The sequence below is a fragment of the Equus quagga genome, chromosome 3 (assembly GCF_021613505.1).
Source record: "Equus quagga isolate Etosha38 chromosome 3, UCLA_HA_Equagga_1.0, whole genome shotgun sequence".
In the NCBI taxonomy this organism is placed as follows: Eukaryota; Metazoa; Chordata; class Mammalia; order Perissodactyla; family Equidae; genus Equus; species Equus quagga.
The window spans coordinates 125103525-125128937 of NC_060269.1; the positions used below are offsets into that span (position 1 = coordinate 125103525).

The 25413-nt window shown below is 42.8% G+C and overlaps 1 protein-coding gene across 1 annotated transcript in view; it reads right to left on the minus strand.

Annotated features, from left to right (window-relative positions):
- TBC1D1 (TBC1 domain family member 1) overlaps window positions 1-25413 on the minus strand; it is a 143756-nt gene that overhangs the window by 111290 nt on the left and 7053 nt on the right. Inside the window, exon 2 of the mRNA XM_046656332.1 lies at window positions 1759-2280. Coding sequence (XP_046512288.1) covers window positions 1759-2280 — 522 coding nt within the window. The remainder of the gene's footprint in view (window positions 1-1758; window positions 2281-25413) is intronic.

The following is a 25413-nucleotide window of genomic DNA, read 5'->3' on the forward strand; positions in this document are numbered from 1 at the left end:
TCAGGTGGCACAGCACAACTATTAGCGCATTCGCCTACACAGACAGTGGTCTTCTTTGAGATGAAAGGACCAAATATCCAAAAGTGAGCAACAAAACCTCAGATCCCACATCCCTCATTTGCAAGGAAGCGAGGTTTCTACACACGAGAATCTTCCAGAAAAGAGAAGCTTCTCTTTTAAAACTTTCAAAACACTTTCTAATAATGACTTTTTTTTTTCACTGAAAAGTCTTTTTAAATTATCGTTAAAATAACCTACTGCTTGTTGAGGACACACCACATGTTAGGCATTCATATACTGCTCACCTGGCTTTCTAAAGTTAGAGGATTAGCCTGAGTCAACATGGTCTTCCTGACGTGGGTCAGCATAAGAAACCTCCATTACAGAACAGGACTGTGCTGTAAGGTCATGTTGTTAACTGTGTGGCATTTGCTCCCCCAGGCCCTTCTCACCTGCTGCTCCCTGAACCCAGGGCGCCCTCCAGTTGGCCACACTGAAACCTCTGCTCAGTGAAAGTTGCTTCCTCAAAGAAGCCTTCCCTGATGCCCAGATGCTCTCACAGCATCCTCTACTTCACCTTTGCAGCATGTATCACAAGTGAAACAAGATAATTGCTTGTACCATCAACTGGCGGCCTCTCTGAGGTGGAATTTAAATTGCACATGGCCAGGGACCATGCCTGCCTTGTTCCCTGCTGTATTTCTCACGTGTTGCTAGGGACCCTGTACACAGCAGTCACACGATAAGTATTTGAAAATAAACGCACTGAGCAGCTTTCGCAACAACACTAAGAGTTTTTTAAATATAGTTCACAGCTTAAAGCACAAGTCTGACTGCCAAAACAGCACGCTTTGCAGCACACCAGGTCAACCAGCTTCCTTACCCCTCTGCCATCTCACTGCCCTGAGGGAAGCACAAAAACAAGACACTACACTTAAGGTTAATTTTGCTCTAAAACGTCAGCCAGCCTTGCACCAAAGAAGAAATGGAGAAGGGGGCTTAAGGAACAATCAGTTCCCCATGTCGTCAGAGGCCAGATCACTGCAGGGACAGCTCTGAGTCCCACCAGGCAGACCCAGGGGACTCCCAAGGAGGGCAAGCCCATCCAGAAGAGCCCAGGTCAGCATGGAAGCCAAGAACCCCAACCGCCAGGGACAGCCTCCCTGCCCATTCCTTTCTGGCATTTGGTTCACTTTTAGTTTACCAAAGTTTTTCTAGAAAAAAAGTGTAAGCAGTTGACTAAACTACTATTTCAGTTTGGGTATAAATTTCAAATATCACCTTATCCCCAAATCCAACTATCCTGATTAACAAAGAGTGAATGTTTTTATAAATTAATAAAAACAGTAAAGAGGGAGTATTTTCCAACAGTAAAGAGGGAGTAAAGGTTTTGTTGAAATACATTACTTGTAATTAATTTACATTTTAAAAACCCCTTTTGGGGCCTCTTTTCTATATATTGATTGTTCTTTCCACACTGAAAGGTGTCTTTACAACCATTGCGGGGGGGGGGGGGGGGGGGGCATAAAAATTATACAAGGATATAAGACAGATTCTCCTCATTCCCCCAACGATTTTAAAGGCTTATGACTCATGTAAGGATTTCATCCTGAGAAAAGAATTACTCAGGATGAAAATATATGGATTCACACATAAATCCAAAAGCCGTTTATGAAGAATCTTCGCTCAATAAAGTGGATTTTCTTTTGGACTTCTATCTCAGAGTGGGGATGCACACGAGGCTTGATAATATTTTACCGTGAAGAGCATAGTTCGATTTTCCTCAATATCTGTTGGCTGCACAATATTGTGTCCACTAATCAGGTGGTTCTCGATGTCGTTTTCCTCAAAAGAGCTGAAGATACTACTACTACTTCGAAGGCCTCCATCTTGAAACTCCCTCTTAAAAGCCAGAGAGCGCAGCCCAGGCTGGGAGAAGGACTTGCGCATGGGCCTCCGGCCCTGCTCGCCATTCCCCACCGGCTGGAGCACAGACCGGAATTTATCCGTGAGGGAAAACCCTCCATCAGGGTTGGTTGTTTCCGAATTCTGAGACCCCAAGTCAAATTCGGCTTTCCTGCTGCAACTGACGTGATTGAACTTCTCGATGCACTCGTCGATCAGGGCTGGCGGGGCCTTCTTGTGAGCCACCGTCACCCGGCCGCAGAAGAGCACCTCGAACTTCTTGGCAAAGGAGTCGTCAAACTCCGACGGGCAGTGGAGCTCCTCCTGGCGGGCAATCTTCCCGGCCTGTCGGATGGAGCTGATGATCTCAGGCACCTGCAGAGAAAGGAAGGAGAGTTACTTGGAACATGCAGTAGCTGGTCCTCCCACGCTGACACACACAGGGCACGAATACACAAGGAGCCGACATTATGCTCTGCCCATCCGCTCTCCCACCTGTTCCACCGCATGGCAGTGAAGGAGGATCCCACGGGGAATCTAGGACCATGAATGCCTTCCCATGAGAGCGAAATGCACAACATTCACAGAGAAGAGAAGGGGAACAATATTTACTCAGCACCTCTCACGTGCCAGGGGCTATGCTGGAGGATTCACATGCCACAGCACCCCACAAGGTTAAGTAACTAGCCCATGGATGTACAGCCCAATATGGCAAGCCTTGGATTCAAACCAAGTCTGGTTCCACTCCAAAGCCAAAGGTCCTCTCTGGAGAAGCTGTCACCTCCCACAGAGGTTTGTCTCTGATGTGGCTCACCAAACATCATGCCATTATTCTAGATTTCATGGCAGTGTATCTTGGAAAGTCTTCAATAATAAATGGCTGGGATAAGGTTGACACATAAAGACTAAATTTATCTTATAAAACATTTTTTCAAATCATAACATCATTATTTTCCTCAATGACTACTGACAATTTATTACTAAGTCTTGTATTTCCTAACAGTTGAATAGGATTGACTACAAGCTAGGAGGGTTGTGGTTGGGTTTTTTTGGTGAGGAAGATTGGCCCTGAGCTAACATCTGTTGCTAATCTTCCTGTTTGTTTGAGGAAGATTGTCCCTGAGCTAACATCCATGCCAATCTTCCTCTATTCTTTTGTACATGGGACGCCGCCACAGCATGTCTTGACTAGCGATGTGTAGGTCCACGCTGGGGATCTGAACCTGCAAACCCCATGCCATCGAAGCCGAGTGCGTGAACTTAACTACTACACCACGGGCTGGCCCCCAGAGCTAGGAGGTTTTAATCAAGGAGTAAGCAACCCAGGACAGTGTCATTTTCACAACAACATGCTGGGGCTTCTTCCCACGGAGATGCCAAAGCCACTGAGTTCTATGTAAACTTATGATCAAGAGAATGAACAAAAGGGTCTCATGTGCTACCATCGTCCCTTCTGCCGTACCTTCTCATCATTAACTTCTGACAAGACCCTTCAAAGCAGCAGCAGAAACGAAGGCAAATCTTCGACCACAGAGAGCGAGCATCAGCATCACCTGGATGAAAAACAGCTCCAACACCACCACAGACAAGCAGGAATTCAACCTTCCTAAGGAAGGGCCTCGTCTTTGTTATGACCTAAAACCCAAAGCAATTTTTTCCTTTTTTTCCTATGTAAGAAAATTCAATTTAAGGCCCAATACCTTAAAGGCCCAATGTCTTTTTAATGATATTATAGAGAGAGAAAAAAGAACCCTTTTCAATTCATGTCAAAGATCAACATATACAGCAAGGCAGGTTTTAGCAGATTTAAAATGCTTCTATTCTCTGATAATGAGATAATCCCCAAAGACCCAAAGATTTTTCTGTGATTTCATAACAAACACATCTTAAAGACCATACGTCTGCCATAAAGATTATGTTATATCCGTTCAAGGTATTTTATCATAAAAAAGAGTCAAAATATCTTTATGGATATTTTATATTTAAAAATTGATTCCTAAAGCATAAGACCTAAACAATACCAAGTAAGTCAAAATTTTAATACACGTTAAGCATTTATCTGCACTGAGTATTTGCTCGTGCTGTAGCTCACTTCTCTACTGACAAATAATTATACATGAGGTGGACACCTAAAACTTGTTCACCAATATCAAAGAGAGAAGAAAGAGGTAGGAAGCCTAGATTTTATTCACAGCTCTGCCAACAAGTCACTACAGGAACTTAGCAAAAAGAGCCTCAGTTTCTCTCTCTGGGGAAAAAAATAAAGCTTATAAGACTTTTCAGGTAAAAGTTATTTCTCTGAGGTAAAAAAATAACGATATTTTTCAAAGAAAAATAACCAATTTATGCAAGTAAAGAAGCTTGTCGGTGCTCTGAGCAAGTGCGTGAAATTATTTTTATCAGGAGTCATGTGAATCTTCTCAATTATTAACCCCACTCTGAATGGAAAATTCAAAGCTGACAGTCTTTGGAGGCTTGTTAAAAGAGCTGACGTTTCTATAAGCTGGGTCTTCCACTGCCCCTGAAGAGAGTAATGGTGTCTTTCATTATACACCCAAGGGAGAGAAAATGTGTGAAGTCACGTGATCTGTGGTGACTCAGTAGTAAATAACACAAACATGAGTCAGACACAAAGTCGAGAACCTGACTGTTCCCTCGCTTCATGGGGGTAGAAGAGGCTAAAAGTACGTCTGACCTTGGCCAGGGCCGAGGCCGTGGAATTTTTTCCAACCAGCAATCCCTCCCGTACTTCAATCAGAATCTCTAAAAGACAGGCTTCAGTCAAAGAGCAGCGCCTCCTCTCCTCGCTCAGGTGAGCTGTGATATGGATATCAAGGAGATAACTGGGCTTAAAAAAAAACCACCGGGCTCCTGACCAGAATATAACAACCTCAGAACGTTTGAAGGCATATTGCCAAACGTAGTTTCAGCAATAAACTGTAAACAGTTAAAAATTTATTGTTGTTTAAACATTACTGTAAGTCAAATCTACCAGGACACTCTTTCAATCAAAAGTGGGCTCCACCTGTGTGTAAGTTTGTAAAACTTTACCGAGCCTTTAGTCCCCTTTACCAGAAAAGACCTAGGACACTGTTTTTCGAAAAATGAATGCATAATGTCCACTTGTGATGAAATCTCGAATTCTCCATTCTTTATAACTCTGTCCTGGACTCATCCACACTGTCACCTGTTACATGAGGGAACTGAGTTACTGACATCATTTTATGTCCACACACTTCTCTAAGTATGACTAGATGCCAGGAGGGAGGGCCTGAGAAGCCAGCCCTGCCTGGGAAGGGAATGGGGCCTGAGGAAGGTTTAGTTAGAATCCTTTACAGTAATTGAGGGGGGTCTCCTGGGAGTCCGGACTAAGAACCAAGCACTGAAGATGGAGAGAGGCTGAACAAAAGATTCTGGAAGACAGAATCCACAAGACTTGGTGATTACCCAGATGGGGGAGTTGAGGGCACAAAGACCACTGTGACTGGCAGAGCTCTGGATTAGCCTTCTCTAGTAGGGAATACAGAAGAAGCAGATCTGGGGAGACAATACAATGAGTTCTGCTTTTGTACACGTTGAGTAAAGGCATTTAGTGGAGGGCTGGACAAACAGGACTGGAGTCCACGACAGGAGATGGAGATCGAGACACCAACAGCTCATCTACAGGAGGTGGCTGACGCCGCGGGAACAGAAAAAGGGAAAGTAAAGGAAGGGGGCAAAGACGGGACCTGAGGACACACCAAGATTTCAGGTGTAAAGAAACCGAGGAATCACAGGCAGAGAAGTGGGAAGGCAGGCAGGCAAGGATGCTGTCAGAGATGCCCAGGCAAGCAAGCACTCCCTTTTCAAGACGGGGAGAGGAGGTGACTGAGAATAAAATACGGACTGAGACAGGCCTGCTGGAGCTGGCAGCTTACAGAGACATGTAAAAACAAAGAAAGGGGGCAATGCCAATACGAACCCCCCAAAATAAGCTCCCTTAACTGAAAAACGTCTCAAGGTGAAATCTTAGTCTATAAGAACATACACTTCAAGTTACAATATTTACTGCAAATACAAAGACCCTTTTAGGGCAAATATGCTGAGGTCACTGGTGTTTATTCCCACTGATACAATCTGGGTACTTTTAACAAAAATCTTTTTTTATTTTAGTTACAGCAATAGCATCTACGTCATTTCAGATTGCAGATAAGCAGATAAAGTAAATCAAAACTACAGCAAAAATAAGAATCTGAAAAGCATTTTACTGAGAGAAATTCAATATGGGTTTGAAATTTGATTTTATTTCCTTTTATATTGGAAATCACAACAAAAACGTTAATTAAAATGCATCACCAATACGGAATAAACAGGCCCTGTTGAGACATACAAAAATTGACTGAACTGCTCTTCTGTCGACCTATTTGAGAATATACTAAAGCTCAATTTTAAAGTAAATCTGCAGTTATTTCACGACCAAAACAAGTTTCTAATGAGTTCACATTCTAACAAATGCACAATATAATATGAAGTTTCTGCAGCAGGCTTAAGTGAATACTGTTTTATAAGTAGCTGGAAAATGATACTCTAAGAGTATTAGAAATATTCATTTCTGTAAATAAAGTCCTTATTTAAGCATTTGGGTCAACGTTCTTTGTAAGGATTTTGGGATTTTAGAGGATTATAAACACACTGCAAGTGTAATTTTATTCACAAGGACTTGGGAAAGAGCTCCTGAAATGGTATTTAGAAGGAAAAGTCATTTTTCTTTGCATTTACACTATTGTTTTTCTGTCAACTAGTAACAAATATTAAATGAATCTAAAGAAGCTTGTATTTAAAATTCTAGCATTTTTTTTCCCATTAGTTAACATTAAAACATTCCAAAACTGCAAAAATATGGAGGCCATATTTTTGTCCCTTGAAATGTTCTCACTGCAAGCAGTTAAAACAAGCACTTCAAACAAAATTATTATTCAGCATACTTATTTTCCAGAAGGAAAACACTTTTGTTTGCCTTAGTAATAAGTGGTTATTTGTATTTGTTGGTCATAAGGTAAATAGGTGAATAAAACTAAACCAAGTATTTCTTCACTCTCTTACACGCCTTGAGTTTCACACAAAACACTTAAATATCTTCTCATTAGTGCTCACCACTTAAATTATTTAAAGATAATAAAACACTTATCTGACACTTTCTAGATAAGACACATGTGAGCATTCATATTATCCATGATTCGGCCTGCTGACACTAGATTCAACATAAAGATGCAAATACACCTCATACAGTGAATAAGACATGATTCCTCCCCACCTTACGAGGCTCACAGTCTAGGAAGGAAGAGACACTCTAAATATGTGATTTCCAATATAGTGTGACAGACGCTAGAACATGAACAGGAGCAAAGCAACTGAATGCGTGCTCAAGAAGGTTGGCCCTGAGTAGAGGTCTGTCTTGAATTAACACATCAACCCCTGCCTTGCGCTTACAATGAGCAGAAAGGTCAGATTAGTGTGTTACATCTTCCCAAAAGAGAGATCACATGTGCTCTCATCAGCTGGCTGAGGAAGCATCTGGCACATAAGAAATGCTAATGACTGCCAGCCCCTGACACAGGGCACACACCCTGGCTCATCTCTGCCTTTCTATCGTTCGGGTCTTGATCTTGCATCGTATGTAAAGGAGAAGCAGCAGTATTCAGCTTCCCTTGCTCTGAAGTGGCAAACTGGATAAACTCTTGGCAGCTTTTAAACCCACAGAAAGAGTCTACACAAACACAAAGCCCAGTGTCACACTCTAAAATAATCCTCTGAAAGGTTCACTACAACCTTCTGACTAAACCAACACATTTCTACAGACGTTTAAGACAATGATTCTAAAAATCCAACAGGAGAAGTAATTTAACAGCCGCAGGAGCTAATAAAAGAGGGTGGGAGAAGGGATCACTGTAAGAGTATGAAATTATTTTGTAAGTTTTCTAAAACAATTTTTAAAAGTCAAAACATTTTGATGGGTCAGCATAAATATTGACAGAAACCATGGAATAAATCACTGAATGTTCAACCTGGGAACCTAAGTCCTCAATGTCCAACCCTCTTCATTTAATGCAATGATTCCCAACTCAAATGTAGCTGCATATTAGAATTGCCAGTATTTTAAAAAACTAACGTCTAGCCCCACCCCAGTCTAGATGAAGCGGCCCACTGGGAGGTGGGGCCCTGGGATCTGCAGTTCTCAGAAGCATCCGGGCAGTTCTAACGGGCAGAATCCCAGATTTACCACCTGTCCGGTTCACACTCCCACCGTGTCCCCGACACCATCATACCCAAAAATTGTTTGATTATTAAGGCCCTAGGCAAGCTGGGAATAGCAATAATGCAGCCCAACCACACAGATCCAGACCACGCTTATAGCAGAGACAAAGAAACCAGCAAAGACACAAGCACAGAATCGCCACACAAATATTTGACAACCTATCTATACCATTTAAGGGCAAATTTGGTTTGCAAATAAATTCACCGCATTTCACAGGTCTTAGCTAATTAAATACATAAGACTGAACACCTTATAAGAAATGCTACGCTGTAATTTTGATCAGTTTACTTCAAAATAATCTCTCAAAGATTAAGAAACACTCAAATATAAAGCACTAGCAGTTAACCATAGCAGTCACCCAACATTAGTTCTATATGGTGCACAATTTTGAAAACAGACACTGGGGTCCCTTTTCCACAAGGCAGAGAACTACCTAAATGTGCTAGGAGAAACAGGGAAACAAAGCACAGGCTCCTTCTCCAGGGCACACACCATAATCAGCTTTTACAAACGAAATTTTGTCACTGATGGAGAGTGCTTCAATAAAGGAATATTTGGTCAAATAGTACATATTTATAAACAAAACAGTAAAATCAGCTAGAGCATGGTGTACCAATACTGTTTTGCTTCTACTTAAAATCATTCAGGACCAAACATATTACACTTATTAAAACTGATTTTTTTGGTAGTTAAAAAAATTCATTCATTCATTCATTCATTTATTTATTTATTGGTGAGGAAGATTGACCCTGAGCTAACATCTGTGTCAATCTTCCTCCATTTTGTATGTGGGACACCGCCACAGCCTGGCTTGACCAGCAGCACATAGGTCTGTGCCTTGAATCCCAACCTGCAAACCCCAGGCTGCCGAAGCAGAGCATGTGAACTTAACCACTATGCTACCAGGCTGGACCCCATTAAAACTGGTTTTTAAGCTAACAAGTGCCCATGTGTTATCTTTTCACATCCAAATTGAAATTGACTCCATTTTTTCCCTATAAAAAAGAGACTATATAAAATTTTAGATATCAAAAAATCTTCAGAAAGCTGTACAACTTGTTCATCCATTATCCCCATGCTCCTCTGCTCCCTGCTACGTAGAACGAGAAAGGACTATAGTCACATCTAATATAAAAACACTGAGAAACAGGACCAAAACACACAAGTAATTTACAAACTATCTGCACACTGCCTCACAGACAGTTCTAAATACGCCACTCCAAGATGATGTTGCTTCTCTCAAAGGTAACTTTCTTGCTCTTGCACCAGGGCCTCCATCTGCCACTGGACTGGGGGCAGTCCTCAGAGACAGGGAGGGCAGGAGTACCACGTGGCCCTGCCCTCCCTCCACGATGCACATCCCTCCTCTGCTTACTTGTAAGCAGAGTCCACCTCAATGAAAAACACAGCAAAGGAATTTTCTGGGTTTCAGCCAGACATCCAGGGGCAAGTCTCATTTCTTAGGTAAAAGATAAGGCTTTCCCCACCCAGAGGAATATGAATGGGAAAAGCAGGGCTCCCAGTGCCAAGTGCAGGGCTCTGAGCCACAGCAACAAGAAACAGAGTCGTCCCCATGGAGGCTGCGCCGTGTCTCAGAACCCAGGCTACCTGGCCCAAGGCTGGGAACAGCACCACGCAAGCCAGACAAACACCAAGCAGGGGCACACCCATTCCCTAGGTCACACGGTGTAGTCCTTCTAATCAAACCGCCTTACTTCTCAGTAAACTGCAATACCCTAGACTCCTGCATAACTAGCCCCGACAGCACCTGACAGTCTCACTCTGTGTACTTAAAACACACCAAATGGAATCAGGTGATCAGAATGGAGGCAGCTACTGGAAAATGCGGGCTTTGCACTGGAATTCTTCCCCTCTCTATCCCCTTGTTTTCAGAGGAAAATAAAGCATAAGCTTTTCCCTCCGGGATGCCTCCTTCCCATGTCTGCTCTGCTCCCCCAGTCCCTGGGGTCTCCACTCCCAGTCAGCACCAGCCAGGTGCCTCTGGGCCAACCAGGCTGACGTCTCTGAGCTGAACTGAAAAGTCAACCATTTCAGGACCAAGATTTTTGCAAGCAGGTTGCTGCTGAGCAGATGGGACATAAAAGAGAACTGCCTTACCCCCTGGCTCTGACTCCAGGGGCCGAGGTCGGGCCTTTTTCCTGGGCCCCAGCAAGGAGCAAGACGGGCTGCGGCATCTTGCCTTGGTGTGAAAGGGCTAACCTCAAGAACCAAGGAAAAACAAGTACTAATTGTTTTACTACTTCCCAGTAATCCAGTTTCCTTTTTAAACATAGCAGCAGAATGTGTTTTTTAGTCATCTTTTATTTCCAATAATAAGTTTAATACATATCTATGTAAAAGAAAAATAGAGAAACATATAAAGTTGCCCATAATCCCAAGCCCAGAAATATTCAGTTAATAGTTTTGTTTTTCTTAAATGTGGTTCTTTGTGTATAATAAATGGTAATTTCCTTTACAAAAAAAAAATCAGATCAGTGTTCTGCAACTAACTTTTATCATCATGGGCATACTGTATTGACATGTCAATCCATTATAGAACCATCTCATTCCTTCCTGATAACCACAGCATCAGTTTCATTCACTGCTAACAGTGTACACAACAGAAATATAAAAAAAATTTAACCTATTCAAGATCCGATTCCAATCAACCCTATGCTAGCTGTCATCAACTCTGCTCAACAATAAGCCATTTTGGCCAAAGTGTGATGAGGATCCCAAACTTTGCATAAACTGCCTAGACCCCTCCTTGTATTCAGAGGATGTAAGGTGTTTGTGTGAGGTGAGTAGGAGAAATGATAAGAGTGAACCCAGTACTGCTTACTAGACCAGAGAAAAACATTCCATTCAAGGGAGAAAGGGATCTGGGAGCAGAAACTGAAATAGAATAACCTTTAAAAAGACAGAGATGAACATTCGCTGCTGCTGGTCACAACTATTAGGAGAAAGTCAGCCCTAATTCCTGCCCCAGCTGAAGCCATGAATCTACTGCACTGACAGATCCTACAGGGGAATCCTTGCTGAAAATGCTGAAAAAAGCTCCAAACTCTGCAGCTTCACGTGCAAGTCCGGGCAAGTCAGCCAACTGCTTAGAACTTCAGCATCATCTTCCCTCAAAACGGGATATCACCAGCTACCCTGGAGGTGGTTTTGAGGATGAAATTACACAATGAATGCGAAAGTTGTTAGTACAGAGCCTAGCACACATTAGCTCCCAATAAGCTGTCACCTTCAGGTTTGCAAAACAGGAAAAGGTCACCTCTCTTAAAGTAACAGCACCTAATGAGCTTGCTGTTATTTCAACTGCCTTTCAGTACAGAACTGGTAATACATGACAAAAATGTATTCTAATCAGCCAGCAGAAGATAATGGCAATCACATTTTAAAAGTCCAACCTCATTCCCAAACATCCTGCAGACAACAGAACTCTCCCCTCCCTCACCCCACGTCCAACTTCCCAGCCACCCCAAATACACAAGAGTAGGAAAGCTCTGATTCAAACAGCTGAGGAAGGAGAACATCCCTTCTCCTCCTTCCGCCAGCTCTGAGCCATCACAAGGACCCACAGGAACAAAGTGTGAAACCACTTCCTTATAAACTGTGCGGGTCTGTGAGTGGCAGGCGGTTTTGTGGCAGACTCAGGACAGTGCTACAAACTTCGCGGCATAAAATGCCTAAATGCTTGATGTCAGCTCGAAGAGGGCAGAATTACTGTCTATTTTGCTCACCGAGGTAGCCCAAAGTACCCAGGACAGTGCCTGGTGCACAGCATGTACTCGATAAATTTGCTCAATGTATAAATGATTGCAATTGAAAATGAAAATCTAGTCACTTCAAGGTTTTTAAGTCATGAGAAAGACACATCTCAAGTAGGGACTGCCCTGTGGCCGAGTGGTTAGGTTCACACGCTCCGCTTCAGCGGCCCAGGGTTTTGCCGGTTTGGATCCTGGGCACAGACCTAGCATCGCTAACCAGGCCACGCTGAAGCAGTGTCCCACACAGCACAACCAGAGGCACTCACAACTAGAATATACAACTATGTACTGGGGGGCTTTGGGGAGAAGAAGAAGAGGAAAAAAAAAAAAAAAACAGATTAGTGACAGATGTTAGCTCAGGTGCCAATCTTCAAAAAAAAAAAAATCTCAAGTAGACCTCAGAAGAGAAAACCATAATAAAGCTGTAATATCTTCAGCACAATGCCCGCGCATAGCATGCATGCAACAAATATTTGCAGAAGGAACAAATGCGTAAAAACAGTGAACCAGAAACAGTAGGATTAAGTCCTTTTGGATTATAAGATTTTTCTAGACAGCTGAAGGCTGACCCTTTTAAGCGCCTAAGCTATTTTAACCATTTTTGGTTGGGAATCATCTCATGTATTTTTTTCAAAGGCTATAGAGAATGCAGTTTAACCCTTTCTTCTTTGTGGTGAGCATAGACCACAAGAGCTACTGAGGTTATGTTAAGCTGTGTGCTGCACTGGGTTGGGACAACAGGCCCGACCATATGGTATGGTATCCCAGGCGTCTTAGGTGAAATGCGTAACTCAGCTTTTAATTACATACCCCACATTCCTCCCAGTCCTCTCTAGGCAAATGCTGGCATGCTCTCTCTCAGATGGACCCCGGGGACCAGTGGAGAGGTTCCCAGTCTTTTTGTGCCACAGACCCTCTGACAGACCCCTAGGGGACCCTTCTCAGAATTAGGTTTTCAAATGCATAAAATAGAGCACAAGGCAATACAAAAGAACTTAATTTTACCAAAAGGGAATTATCCAAATAATTACGATATAGGATTTACGTGCTTATTACCATACTTAACAAGACCTAGTGGCACGCCAAATTACTACTGTAATGCAAAGTAACAATGAGCATATACAGTATTTTTGAGAAATGTGTGAACTGTAATGCAATATGAAAATAACTGATTTTATTTATGTTACCATCACAGGAGTTGCTAACACTACTGATTCTATTGATGTTATTACCATCAGAGGAGCTGCTAACGCTACTGGGTTTGATGACTACATACATAATTGAAGGAGATGTTAAATTTCAGTTAGAGGTTACTAAAAATAAAGATATAATTTTTTCCCCATCCAAGTTTATGGAACCCCCGGAATTCCATCCTCAGATCTTAGGTTAAGGATCCTTGGACTAAAGGAAGCCCAGGGGGTGGGGGTAGGGGTGGGACCAGCTACAACTAACTCAAAGATATGATCACCATCACCACCACGTCATCTCTCCTGGGACCACGATGTGTAGATGTTGTAAATACAAATAATGAAACAAAGCCATCCTACCATTCCACTGCAAACATAAATCCAACTGAAAATGGGAAAGCTGTGCCAAAAGCTATAGTCATCAAAGTCTACAAAGAGAAATTAAAATGGCATGATGCAGTCAATAAGGAAAGCAAACTCTAATTGGGTAGAACTCAAGTGTCCATTAGTTAAGAGTTATGGAATTAATTTCTACATAATGTAAATTCTTCATCAATATAAAACCAATACAACTCTTTTCAAATGTTACAAATACTCAACGTAAGTCTGATGTGATTTATTTCCTAGCTAGTCCTCGAATGTGACAATTTAGTCTAATATACAGACAGATGGAAAATTATTTTCAACTATCAACTTATTATTCCTGCCAATGGGAGAACAGGAAAAATATGAAAAAATAAATACCTTTAAAACCTCATTTCAAGACACTATTATTTGGGTTGCAGCTCACATTTGATAACTGAAGGCAAGTAGGGGAGCCTTTACACTAGAATATTCTTTCATCGACTCTCCACTAGCATCTGCTGATTCTTCCAGATCCAGTTCGAGCATCTCCTCTGCCCCACGGCCCCACAGGGCTGGCCCCCCTGGGTTCCTACACTGTTGCAACACAGGTCACAAGCATGGCGTCTGTCTCCCATACCATACCTTGGGCTGGGGGTGGAGTACTGTTTGATTCAGTACTCCACGCAGGTCTGCCCCTGCAGGTCTGCGGCAGTGTTTACTAAACACACACACTTTAATGTGAGGAGCAAATAAATGGCAGTTTTCAGCTTCTCCACCTTAAAGTGTAGATAATGTAATACGAATTTGCCTCAATTTAAATATATTTACTTGAAAATTCACCAAATTCCTGTAGGTAAACTGTGCCAGTCAAAACAAAAGAAACAAAGAATAAAATGGCTTTATTTCCTAAGCTTACCTAGGATCAGGCAGAGAAAAGTGTGACCAGTGTTTTATATCATCATATGCACACCGTCGAGGGGAAAAGCTAAACTGCTGACACCTTCACTTGAGCTGAGTCATTTAAGTTAAGAGAGTATCTCAGGCATTACCACCACTCATGGAAGCCAGCTAGGTGCCAGAAGCCACGCTTCACACAGATAATCTCACTGCGTTCTCAACAACCCTCTGAGAAAAACGCGTCATTTCCATTGTACAGAACGGAGACTTCCGCATCAGTGCTGGGCACCGGAGCTGTAGATGAACGTGGCACCGTCTTGAGTGGGGCCAGAAACACACTCTCTTTAGAAAACGAGGTGATGGAGGCCATGGGAGCTAAAGGGCCTCAGCTCAACAGGTGAACGGGGGAGAGGCACCTCCTTCTGGGGGCGGGCAGGACAGGAGGCGAGGGGTCAGAGAACACTGCTGAAGGCGAGGAGCCCCGGCTGAGACTTCAAGGCTCAAGTAGAGGCTGGTCAGGAGAGGTGAGGAAGGAGCTCTCCAGGCCCTGCACACAGCCTGCCCCAGGCCACCGGCACACCCTGAGACTGGACAGGTGAGGCTGGGCCAGTTTACACCATCAACAGATCACACGGTTGCCGTGGAGAACTTGCGCTTGATGGAAAAACACCCGAAGAAGAATGACAGGCAGGAGGATGCTGAAGAGGAAATGGCTGAGTTACCTGCCTTCATCCCCAAAAGAGGACGGGTCCTGGAGGCAGGGGCTTAGTCACCGCTGTGCTTAGCTAGCACTGTTCCTCAACTCAGATGGAATAAATGAATGACGAAAGACCGAATGAGCAACTGACGAGGAAGAAATGATGACCTCAACCAGGGCAGCGGCAATACAAACGGAGAGAGAAGAGGATCAAGTAAAGAACTATTCAGAAAGTACAATGAGCAAGAACTGGTAACGGACTGAATGTGAAAGGTGAGAGGTTAGATGGCAGAACCATCCACCAAGACAAAAAAAATCCAGAAACCCGAACACAAGTTACAATTCAATATTTACTCGTGTAAGTTTTCTCTCTGTTCAAGAACATTTCATTCCTGAACGAAAAGTGGAAATGGTGCAGATAGGGGAGGCTACAGCTCAGAAAACAATTCCCCTCCCCCATCCACCCAGTGGCACTTGGCCTTCTGGCCAAAACTTCTGACAGATTACAACAAAAGTGGAATACATTAACTCTCTTGAGGCTCCAAGAAACCACTTGTAAGTATGTGTGAAGAGCTGTTATTTCTTCTTATTTTCAGCAAGAGATGCAATTTAAAACAATGTTCATCAATAAAAAACATCTGGAAGGAGCTACCTCTCTCCGGGTAGCAGAAATATGGCAGTTTGTTATTTTCACTTATCAGTATGTTATTTCTCTATAGTTACAGATATTGCTTTTGTAATCTTAAAAAAGTTATCCTTAAATTTTTAAGAGAGCACATTTTTCTTAAACTTTAAGACATTTTAGAGGTTACTGTCTACTGTTTTTAGGTAAAGTCTTCAAGAGGCAAAATTATTTGGAGAGAGGAAAAAAATCTTCATTGTAAATATGATAAATTATCTCAGTGTAGCAGTGAAATGGCATACATTTCTAAGTGCCCCCAAATGCTTTACTGTGTAACACACAAAAGCCTTTAAGTTATGAAACGCAATCTGAACAACTTCAATATCTACAGAAAGCAAAAACTTTAGATGACAGTCTAAAAGCAATATTCAAAAGACTGTCCTATTACATGCATAGGTAATTACTTGAGACAAAAATGTGTAGCTCAAATCAAAACTGTGGTAATAGTATGAACTGGTCTGTTTTATGAAGCTGACAGCTCAAACTTGAGTTTGGATACCCCTGTTAATCAGATAAAGACTCGCTACTTCCTAGGAATCGTAGTAAAATGAATGTAATTCAAATTATCACATCTGTGGACACAGTATGGAATCACACTGACAACGCCAATATTCATTTTTTTAAAAACATAAAATAATTCCTAGCATAGGGCTACCCCTCTCATATACAGTGCTTTTGCTCAAATTATTAAAAGCCCAATCCCTGTTCTCCCCCACCTGGCAGACAAAAACCCATGGGTGGCAGACTAGCCACATGTGGGCGGATCTCAGCCCCTGCTCAAGCTGCTGGGTGGGCGCCTTTGTGAAGTACGCAACCTGAAGAAACATAGAGAGCAGCCCAGTCACCAGCATCTGCGACATCCATGGTAATTTCCACGTGAAGGTTGGAAATTGAAACTTACTAATATATGATTTCCAGGCTCAATCAGCAGAATGGCTTCTGGTATGCATCAATCAATCAATCATTTAGTTTTTAAATACACTACACTAGCTTTTACAGCATTAACTGCATTCTTGAATAAAACCCATCACATATGTTCAAGAATCCTGAACTTCATTCAGATCAGTAGTAGAAACAGGTCTTTCCTCTCATATCATTTCAGTCTTTTTCTTGAGATAAACTATTCTCACCAAGTAGCCATTCCTTCTCTTTAATCTTAATCAACAGGCAAATCAGAACTTTGGCCAGCTAAGAATACTAGTTAGAAATGGTCTAATCTATTTTCCACTTGACATATTTTATACTTTATGTAATAGCAAGTGTAACAGTAACAACCCTGTTTGCTGCTCCATGACTTTCTCACAAGTTATAAATGTTAGATAACTTCAATAAATGTTTATAAAACTCAGATTCTTTCCTAGTACGTGATACCTCAAAAGCAGAATTAAGTGGCAAACACTTTCTTCCTGTTTTTAGAGATGAAGGAAATCAATCAAAAAAAAATACACAAGACAAAAATAAAACAGTATAAGGCTGCACATACAATGAAGCTGTCCAAGTGTGAATTCATAACCAGTGCCCAGCCCTCGGCTAACGTTTCTCTTCCTCCCTGACCTGCCTACGCTCCGAGCGTGTGAGAAAGAAAATCTCATCTTGTCCTAGCACCCAAACAGCCCTCGACGGCCAGCTTCCCCAAGGCCGCTTACTCATGTGTCGCACTGAAGGGAATCCACTGCAGTACTCTCAAAATCACTTCCAGTGCCATAATTCTACCATTCTGTAAAAATAAATTAATAGAATGAAAATACAAAAAAGGAAATCCCAATATCAGGAACATGGTGATATATGTAAAGTATTATATGTAAGCTACAAAAAACAAAAAAAGAAAACACCTCAGCTGGGTAAGTACCCATGGGGTAGACCCAGCTTGCCAGAAGTTCATGTGAAAAAGATTTAGGGATTTTAGTTGACTGTAAGCCCCGGATAAGCCAGCAGAATGGCCTGGATACCAAAAGAATGAAAAGGAACAAAAAGCCTATGGCATTAGGAGAAATGTCACCCTTACACTAAGAGAGGGGTCACAGCCTCACTGTCCTTCCTGCTGATCCAGCCACAGAGGAAGTTTCATTTTCAGTTACAGGAGACTTGAAAAGCAGTAGCAACAAGGTGGCATGGTGTCTGCAAATCCAAGGATGGAGACTGGAGGAAGGAGTTAAGGGCGTTCAGCTTGGGAAAGTGAACACAGAAAACACTGTCACTGCCCGTGCAAGTCTGTTGCAGGCAAGAGGCATTAGCACTCTTTCTCACAAACGGGAAGGAAAGAAGGTGGGACACAAACTGAGAAAGATTTCTGCTTAGAATATAAAAATCTTTCTTTCAATTAAAGCTACATAGAATGGTATGGACTTCTTGAGGAATGCTGAGCATCCCTTGAGAAGGTTTGAGCACTGGACGGAGGGAGCTTGTCCACGCAGCTCAAAGTCAGACTTTCAATTTCCAGGGGCCTGGGTTTTATTTAAAGACAGGCACCGAGAATCTGCCTCTACCGTCAAGGGCTTCCTGACCAAGAGTTCCCATTAGGCAGGAGTTTCAAAACGTGGTTCCCTCTCTATCCAATCAGGACACTCGTGTGCGTGTGCGTGTGTGTGTGTGTGTGGTGTGGTGTTGTGTGGTATAGGGGGAGGGAAAAGTGCTGACTTCATCTTCACAAGACCACATATTCTACAATCAGGAACATTCCTAGAGAACCAACACTGAAACCAAGGCTGACGAGATAAAGACTGGCTACAGCTGCCAAGAGCTGCCGCTGGGAATGTATTCAAAGTGCTGTTTTCCCATGCCAAGGGAATGGCTAATGTGTGTCGAGAAGCTTCAGCAACTCGCTGAAACTCAACTCTGATCTACCCTCCACTGATTCCACAATCAAGGAACAAGAATTCCACCTACCAAGTGAGAACTGTAGTCCCTGAATCCTAATGACATTTTCAAAAGTGAGATTTCATCTTGATTTACAAGTGGAAAAAAATAAAGTTAAGCCCTAAGGGGAGGAATGGTATAAGGAAATCTTACTAACGCAATTACCTCCTTCAGAATCTATTTAGTAAAACGTACTTCCATTTCACAGACATCTTGAGGAAGACTCGTTATAAGTATTCTGCTTTTCTCTCTACTCTGTTTCTTTCCAGGGAACTCATCCACTCCCCCAGAGCCAGCAAAGATAATTTCCTAATCTACATCTTTAGCTCTGAATTCTTTCCCAAACTTGACTCAAATTTCCAAACAACTCTTTGAGAAATCACCCAGACTTCAGGCACCTTGACCCTAAAAGTCAAATCAAGCTCATTCTCTTTGCCCTAAAACAGGTCTCTCTCCTTACTTGTTTCCCAAATGCCTTCCAGGTAACTAGTTTCGAAAGCTGGAAAGTGGCCTCTATTCTTCTCCCTTCTTTCTCCATCTATCCATCTGCCATCAGAGTGCACACTCTAAGAACCCAAAACCTCAAGTGCTGGTCTAGGCCTGCACTTAACTCCGCCAGACCACGGTAAGGACCCCCCACCCCCACCCCTCCCATCCACACCCACCCCAGCCATGGCCTGAGGCCCTACCTCTGGCTTCTCCCAGTATGTATATTCACCCATCCTACTCTCCAACGACAGCCTGATATGATCTGGTGGCGTCAGCCTCCCACTCACAAACCTACTAGAGTTCCTCTCCAAGCTACCTAAACACCAACACCCCAGGGCCAACCTTGCAAGCCCTCCACGCTGGGGCCCAGTTCCCCATTCGCCAACCCGGGAAGGCGTCACTCAAACATATCTGGGCTTCTGCTCATCTGCATTTCCACCATGATGCCTTTGCTCATGCAGCTGCTTCCATCCAAACGTTCTTTCTCACCCCCTAGATGGGACCCTCAAACCACTCAATTCAACCTATTCATTTTATCAGGAAACAAGGCCTCAGAGGGCTGGACTGACGGCATCTGGTCACAGAGCCGCGCTGGTCAGAGCCAGACCTCCTCACTCAGAGACCACACTAGGTCCCCATGATTTGCTTTTAATTGGGATGAAATTTCCTCATTAGACTAAACCTCCAAGCCCTCAAGTTTTTTAAAAAACAAGAAGAGCAGGCAGTGCCCACATTTCCAGGGACTTGGGGGGATTTCTCTTAGACTCACCAGACCTACTAGGTTTGCACTTTCAAGTTTAATGGCTAGTGCCATGTGGCTACGAAGGGCTTTGGTGCCCATCCTGGGGTCTGTGTGAAGGGCTGGAGAGCAGTTACCTTCTCCCCACCAAAGAGGAGCCAGGTAGGCCCCACTGCCTGTTTATTCAATCAGGATTAAAGCAAAAACCTATTAGATCCAAAGAGCCCCCAAACCTGCAGAGAGAAGAGCTCCAGGACACTACTGACCTCTCTTAACACCCACATAAAAACCACATCTCTGACTCCCGAACTGAAAACAATGTTTTTGAGAAGGATGACATTTAAGTTAACAGTGTACAATCGGCCCTGACTATCCCTGATTAAATCAACAGTGAGACGTCAAGTGGGACTTACTGCACTTGGAAAACTGTCACCTCTGTGTACCCAAAGGTCTTGGAGCTCCCCCAGCCTGCTTTACTGCAGGACTACCACGTAGGCACCCTCACACACGCCTGCCTTCCCCTCCATGAGGGCGGGAATCATGTCTTTCTCATTCTGGCATCTGTGTCCCACATGTCTGGCACAGAGAAGGTGTACAACTAATATGTTGTGATTGACACTGCGCTTGGAGAAGCTGGATTCCTCAGCCAACAATGCCTGGAAATACCACAGGACTCCCCTAAATGGTGTGGTAACCGCGAAACAGTTAACACAGAATTGTGTGCTCTGGTGTTCTAGCACGCTGAGCTCCTTACCTGGGGGGGGAAATCCAGAGATCACAACCTCAGCTAGTTTAAACACCACAGAATTCAGGAAACCAAACTGGGATGTTCCTTCAGCTACACTAAAAGTGGGTGGTACAGGCTCAAAGGGCTGCCTTTACTGAAATGCCAACGTCATATAAATTTGTATGTATTACCTTTATATATTTTCAAATATGGGAAGAGAATCCCTTCTATTCACCTAGAAACTCAGTAATATGGCTGTTTCTGGAAATATAAGGTTTTGACCACAAAGTATTAACAATACTTCATGCCCATTATACATTTATTAATAATCAATGTGCAAGAGGCCACAAATTCATTACTTATAAGCAGGCTTTTGGTTTGTGTTTCTGAAGTCAAATTTTACAATTAAATCTCTAATATTTTAAGTTTGGAAACTTACATGTATTAAAAAACGAAAAGCCTAGACAACTGAGACCATCAAAATAGAACTGTGTAAATGAGTCTAGGCAAATACTGTCTCAGAGACCTGACAGTTTATTTTCACCTTATGACTGATTTCCTTTGGGTCCACCCTGTAAAAAGAACTTCCGCAAAATACCAGTTGCCTGATTCTCTGCTTTCAGCGAGCCTACAATTATGAACTCTGCTAAACAAATAAACTTCCTTCCTATTTTTAAAGTTTTCCAAAGTTGGAGAACCTACATCTTTGGCTGGCACACCATTTCCTGGACTTCAACAGGCTGAGCAGGGAAGAAATTCTTCCCGGTATTCTGAGAGAGGAAAAGGACCTTAGAGACGGTTGAGCAGCCCTGCCCTATTTCTATCTTAGGGAAGGGGAAATCAAGGCAGAGATGTGACCCTCGGCAAGGTCACACAGGCTGCTGGTGGCAGAGGCTTTTGTAACTCTCTCTGCCCCATTTTCCCCTTATCTGATCAAATTACTTGTGGCCTGATGGAAGCATTTTGCTCCTGTTCTGTCCTACAGAGCCACGGCTTATGTTTAATTCATGCAGAATGTGATAAAACAACAGAAAGAATCTAAATATCGGGGTGAGTACTGGGTGATACAAAGAGCTCTGAGAAAGCCACCTCCCCTCCGGAGGACTCAAGTTTTTCATCTTTAAAAAGAGGGAACAGAAAAAAGCAACTGCAGAGGTCTTCTCCACCCCTAAATTCAATGATGACGATGGTGATGGCTCACCCTTATTAAGTGCCTAATCTGAGCCAAGCATTGTTCTAAACACGTCATGTGGATAAATCCTCAACAGCTTGGAAGATGGCTATTGTTGTCATTTTGTGGATGAACACATTCATGCTTAGAGAGACGTGACTTGTCTAAGGTCATACCTCTACAGGTGACAGATGGAGAGGCAATCCAGATCAATGGCTCCAGGGGCCCTCTCTTCCTTACTGGAGGTGTATGATCTAAGATGATTGGCCTGACTTGCAGTAAGAAAGACACAGATTCCAAATTGAGAACAATCACAGTGATCATTCAACACAGTGCCCTCATTTAATGGATCAGGGAATGAGGCCCAGGGAAGTAAAACTTGAAGTAGAGGACAGGAAACTTAATGGAAATAAATGGTTACATCTACCCCATTGCCTCGACAAGCTCATCTTAAAGAGTACTCGACAGTTTACGCTCACTTACATCATCTCATTTGACGCCCAAACAGGACGACCCGCAGCAGGGCGATGATCATCACTCCCAAGGCATCCAGCCAAGGTCAACAGCAAACGCAGGGCAAACCAGGGCGTCCAATTCAAGCCTTTAACTTCCTGTCTGTGTACTGTCACAGGCCGGAGAAAATGTCCACTATGGTAGGATTCTCTGGAGAGCCTATTCAAAATAGACTCTTAACACAAAGAGAACTTGCCAGAGAAGCTGAATAACTATGAAACACGGCTCCATGGTGCTTTGAAAAGAATATCAGACAAGTGATAACTCTCGAAAGCTCACAACTCAAGTGAACAAGAAAACTGAAAACTGACCTCTTTCACTCTATCATTTAATTGCCCCTAACCTCCCCCCAGTCTTGACCTATCTTCAATCTTCCTACCAGTGTATTTCCTGTTTTCTTCCCTCCCTGAGAACACCATGAAATCCAGGCATTTAAAAAATATTAGTTCCACTTCGCTTCAATCTCATACACCTATTTGTGTGTGTGTGAGGAAGATTGGCCCTGAGCTAACATCTCTTGCCAATATTCCTCTTTTTTGCTTGAGGAAGATTGTCACTAACATCTGTGCCAATCTTCCTCTACTTTATGTGAGATGCGGCCACGGTGTGGCTTGACGAGTGGTGCTAGGTCCCCTCCTGGGATCCGAACATGCAAACGCCAGGCCACTGAAGCAGAGTGCACGAACCTAACCACTATGTCACTGGGCCAGCCCTTCATACACCTATTTTTAAAAGCAGCTAAGTTACACATTTTATACCTCTCACCTAAGGGAGAAAAAAAATTCAATTTCTTGGTGGGACAAGTTTTTTAAGTTCTAACCACCCTTGTTTCAAATCCTGAACATGTGTTGTAGACCCTTTATCAGAGAGATAGCAAAGATACAACAGATAGAACATGAATTTAGAGCCGGACAATTCAAGCTTTTATCTTAATAGCTATGACAAGTTACCTCACCACTCTGAACTTCAGTTTCTTCATGCTCCTTTCCAAAAAAAAAAAATGGAAGGGAATAATACCACTACCTCCACAATTATCTCAATAATTAAATAAATTATGGAAGTTGACTACTCCCAACACAACGCCCGGCACACATTAAGTGCTCAAAAAAACAAAAATCATCTCTTCCTTTCCATGGTGGTATTAATGATAATGTAATTTTCCCTCCTGTTAAATCTGCTTCGCAAGTGATGTTTCTCTGAGCAAACCACCTCCCTTTTTAGAGGAGCAGAGATACATTATACACACCAACCCCATCTCCTGGAAATGGGAGCATTAAGTGAATCAGCAGGTCAATGAAGCCCAATACCAGGGAGCTGTGTCACCACCCTGATTTTGGCAACTTCCACTCTCTCCAAATACTCAGGCCCTAGTTTCTCCCTGCACACAGTACACACAACTGCTCAGGCCTCCCAGGCTCTCCAGCGTTTATGACACCTTCACACGTCAGAGGATCTCCACCCCCAAAACTGCTCGACGTCGTGCCTCCATTCGTTGCCCGTTTCTTTGCAGGCACATAGACCTACTCTGAAATACACGAATACAAGTATTCTGAAATCTAATATATTGTTTGATAGGCGTGCATGCTTTGATTTTAGTAAAATTCTTTAGAGACAAAGCACAAACAAATCAGCAGGGGAACCCAAACAAGGTACGCAAAACCCTGGGGTCCAAGGCTTTGGGTTTAAGTTCTGCCACAAACTAGCTGTGGGAGCTTGTTCAAATTAAGTTACTTTATTGCTCTGGGTCTCAGTTTCCTCATGTAGAAAAGAACCAATGGAATTACATTAAAGATTACAATCTGGTTACACCAGAATGAGCACCACACTGGCCCCAATTACTGATAAGCGTGTGCAAGCCCTAAGGTAAGCTGGGATGGAAGCAAAGGCTCGCTCTTAATCCTCAGTGTCCCTGTGTCTGGGTAATTTACTTAACGTGGTATGCCTTCCCCAAGGCTAAAATCACTAGTCTCAAAAACAAGGCAAACAGGGTTGGAAAGTAACCCTGAATAATTCCGAAACATGGTAGGAAACTTCTAACTTCTCTGTCAGAAGCCGCCACGTCAATGACCTACAACTTTCAACACTGGGCTCAGACCTCACTTCCTCTAAAACGTCTCCTTGGATCCCCAGCTGAGTGCCTCCCTGGCATACATCTGTATTACTGCACTAAATTACCTTCACAGGCACCCCTCTCCAAGGAGACTGCAGGCGGTCGAGGGCTGGGCCACGCCCTACCCTTCTCTGGATCCACAGCGCCTTCCACCACAAACGCACAAACCACAGCCTTAAACTGCCACCTCAAACCTGGTTTAAATGGTTTACATTTGCAGATGATCTTCACAATTTCCTAAGCAGATTTTGACATTATTCAACTTAAAATAGATCTATAGACAAATAAATACAGAATATATTACTAAGTTAATTTAATAGGTGAGAAAACAGGCTCAGCAAAGCTACCTTAGGCAAGCTCAACCAAAAGCGAACAAAGCCTGCAAGTCTAATCCCATTACAGCATGACAGATATAAAAGTAATTCACAGAAAAAGTACCAAAGTGCATGAAAACTAAGGAAATTCTTCTATTACATCTTTTTTATAAATCTAACACATTAGTGTAGACTGCTGATTCATCACTATTCCAACAGCAAAATCTGAGATAATCAGAAACAATGAAAAAGTTAGGGATAAATTTAGATTCACAAAGATAACCATACGATGTTGTTTTTCTCTTTTAGAGATGTTCCTGAATACTACCACGTATTATGAAACAAAATTCAGAAGAACTGATTTATTACTTCTACTCCTTAAAAGTTAACAATCAAAAGAAAGGAGGATACGTTCCCCATCAAGTCATTAGGAAAACGCAACTTAAAGCAACAATGAAATACCATTACACACTTATTAGAATGGTCACAATCTGGAACACTGACAACACCAAACAGTGGCAAAGATGTGGAGCATCAGGAACTCTCATTCCTGCTGGTGGGGATGCAAACGGTACAGCCAATTTCGAAGACTTTTAAGCGCTTCTTACAAAACTAGACGTACTCTTACTATACAATCCAGCAACCATGCTCCTTGCTATTTAGCCAAAGAAACCAAAAACTTATGTCCACACAAAAAACCGCACACAGATGTT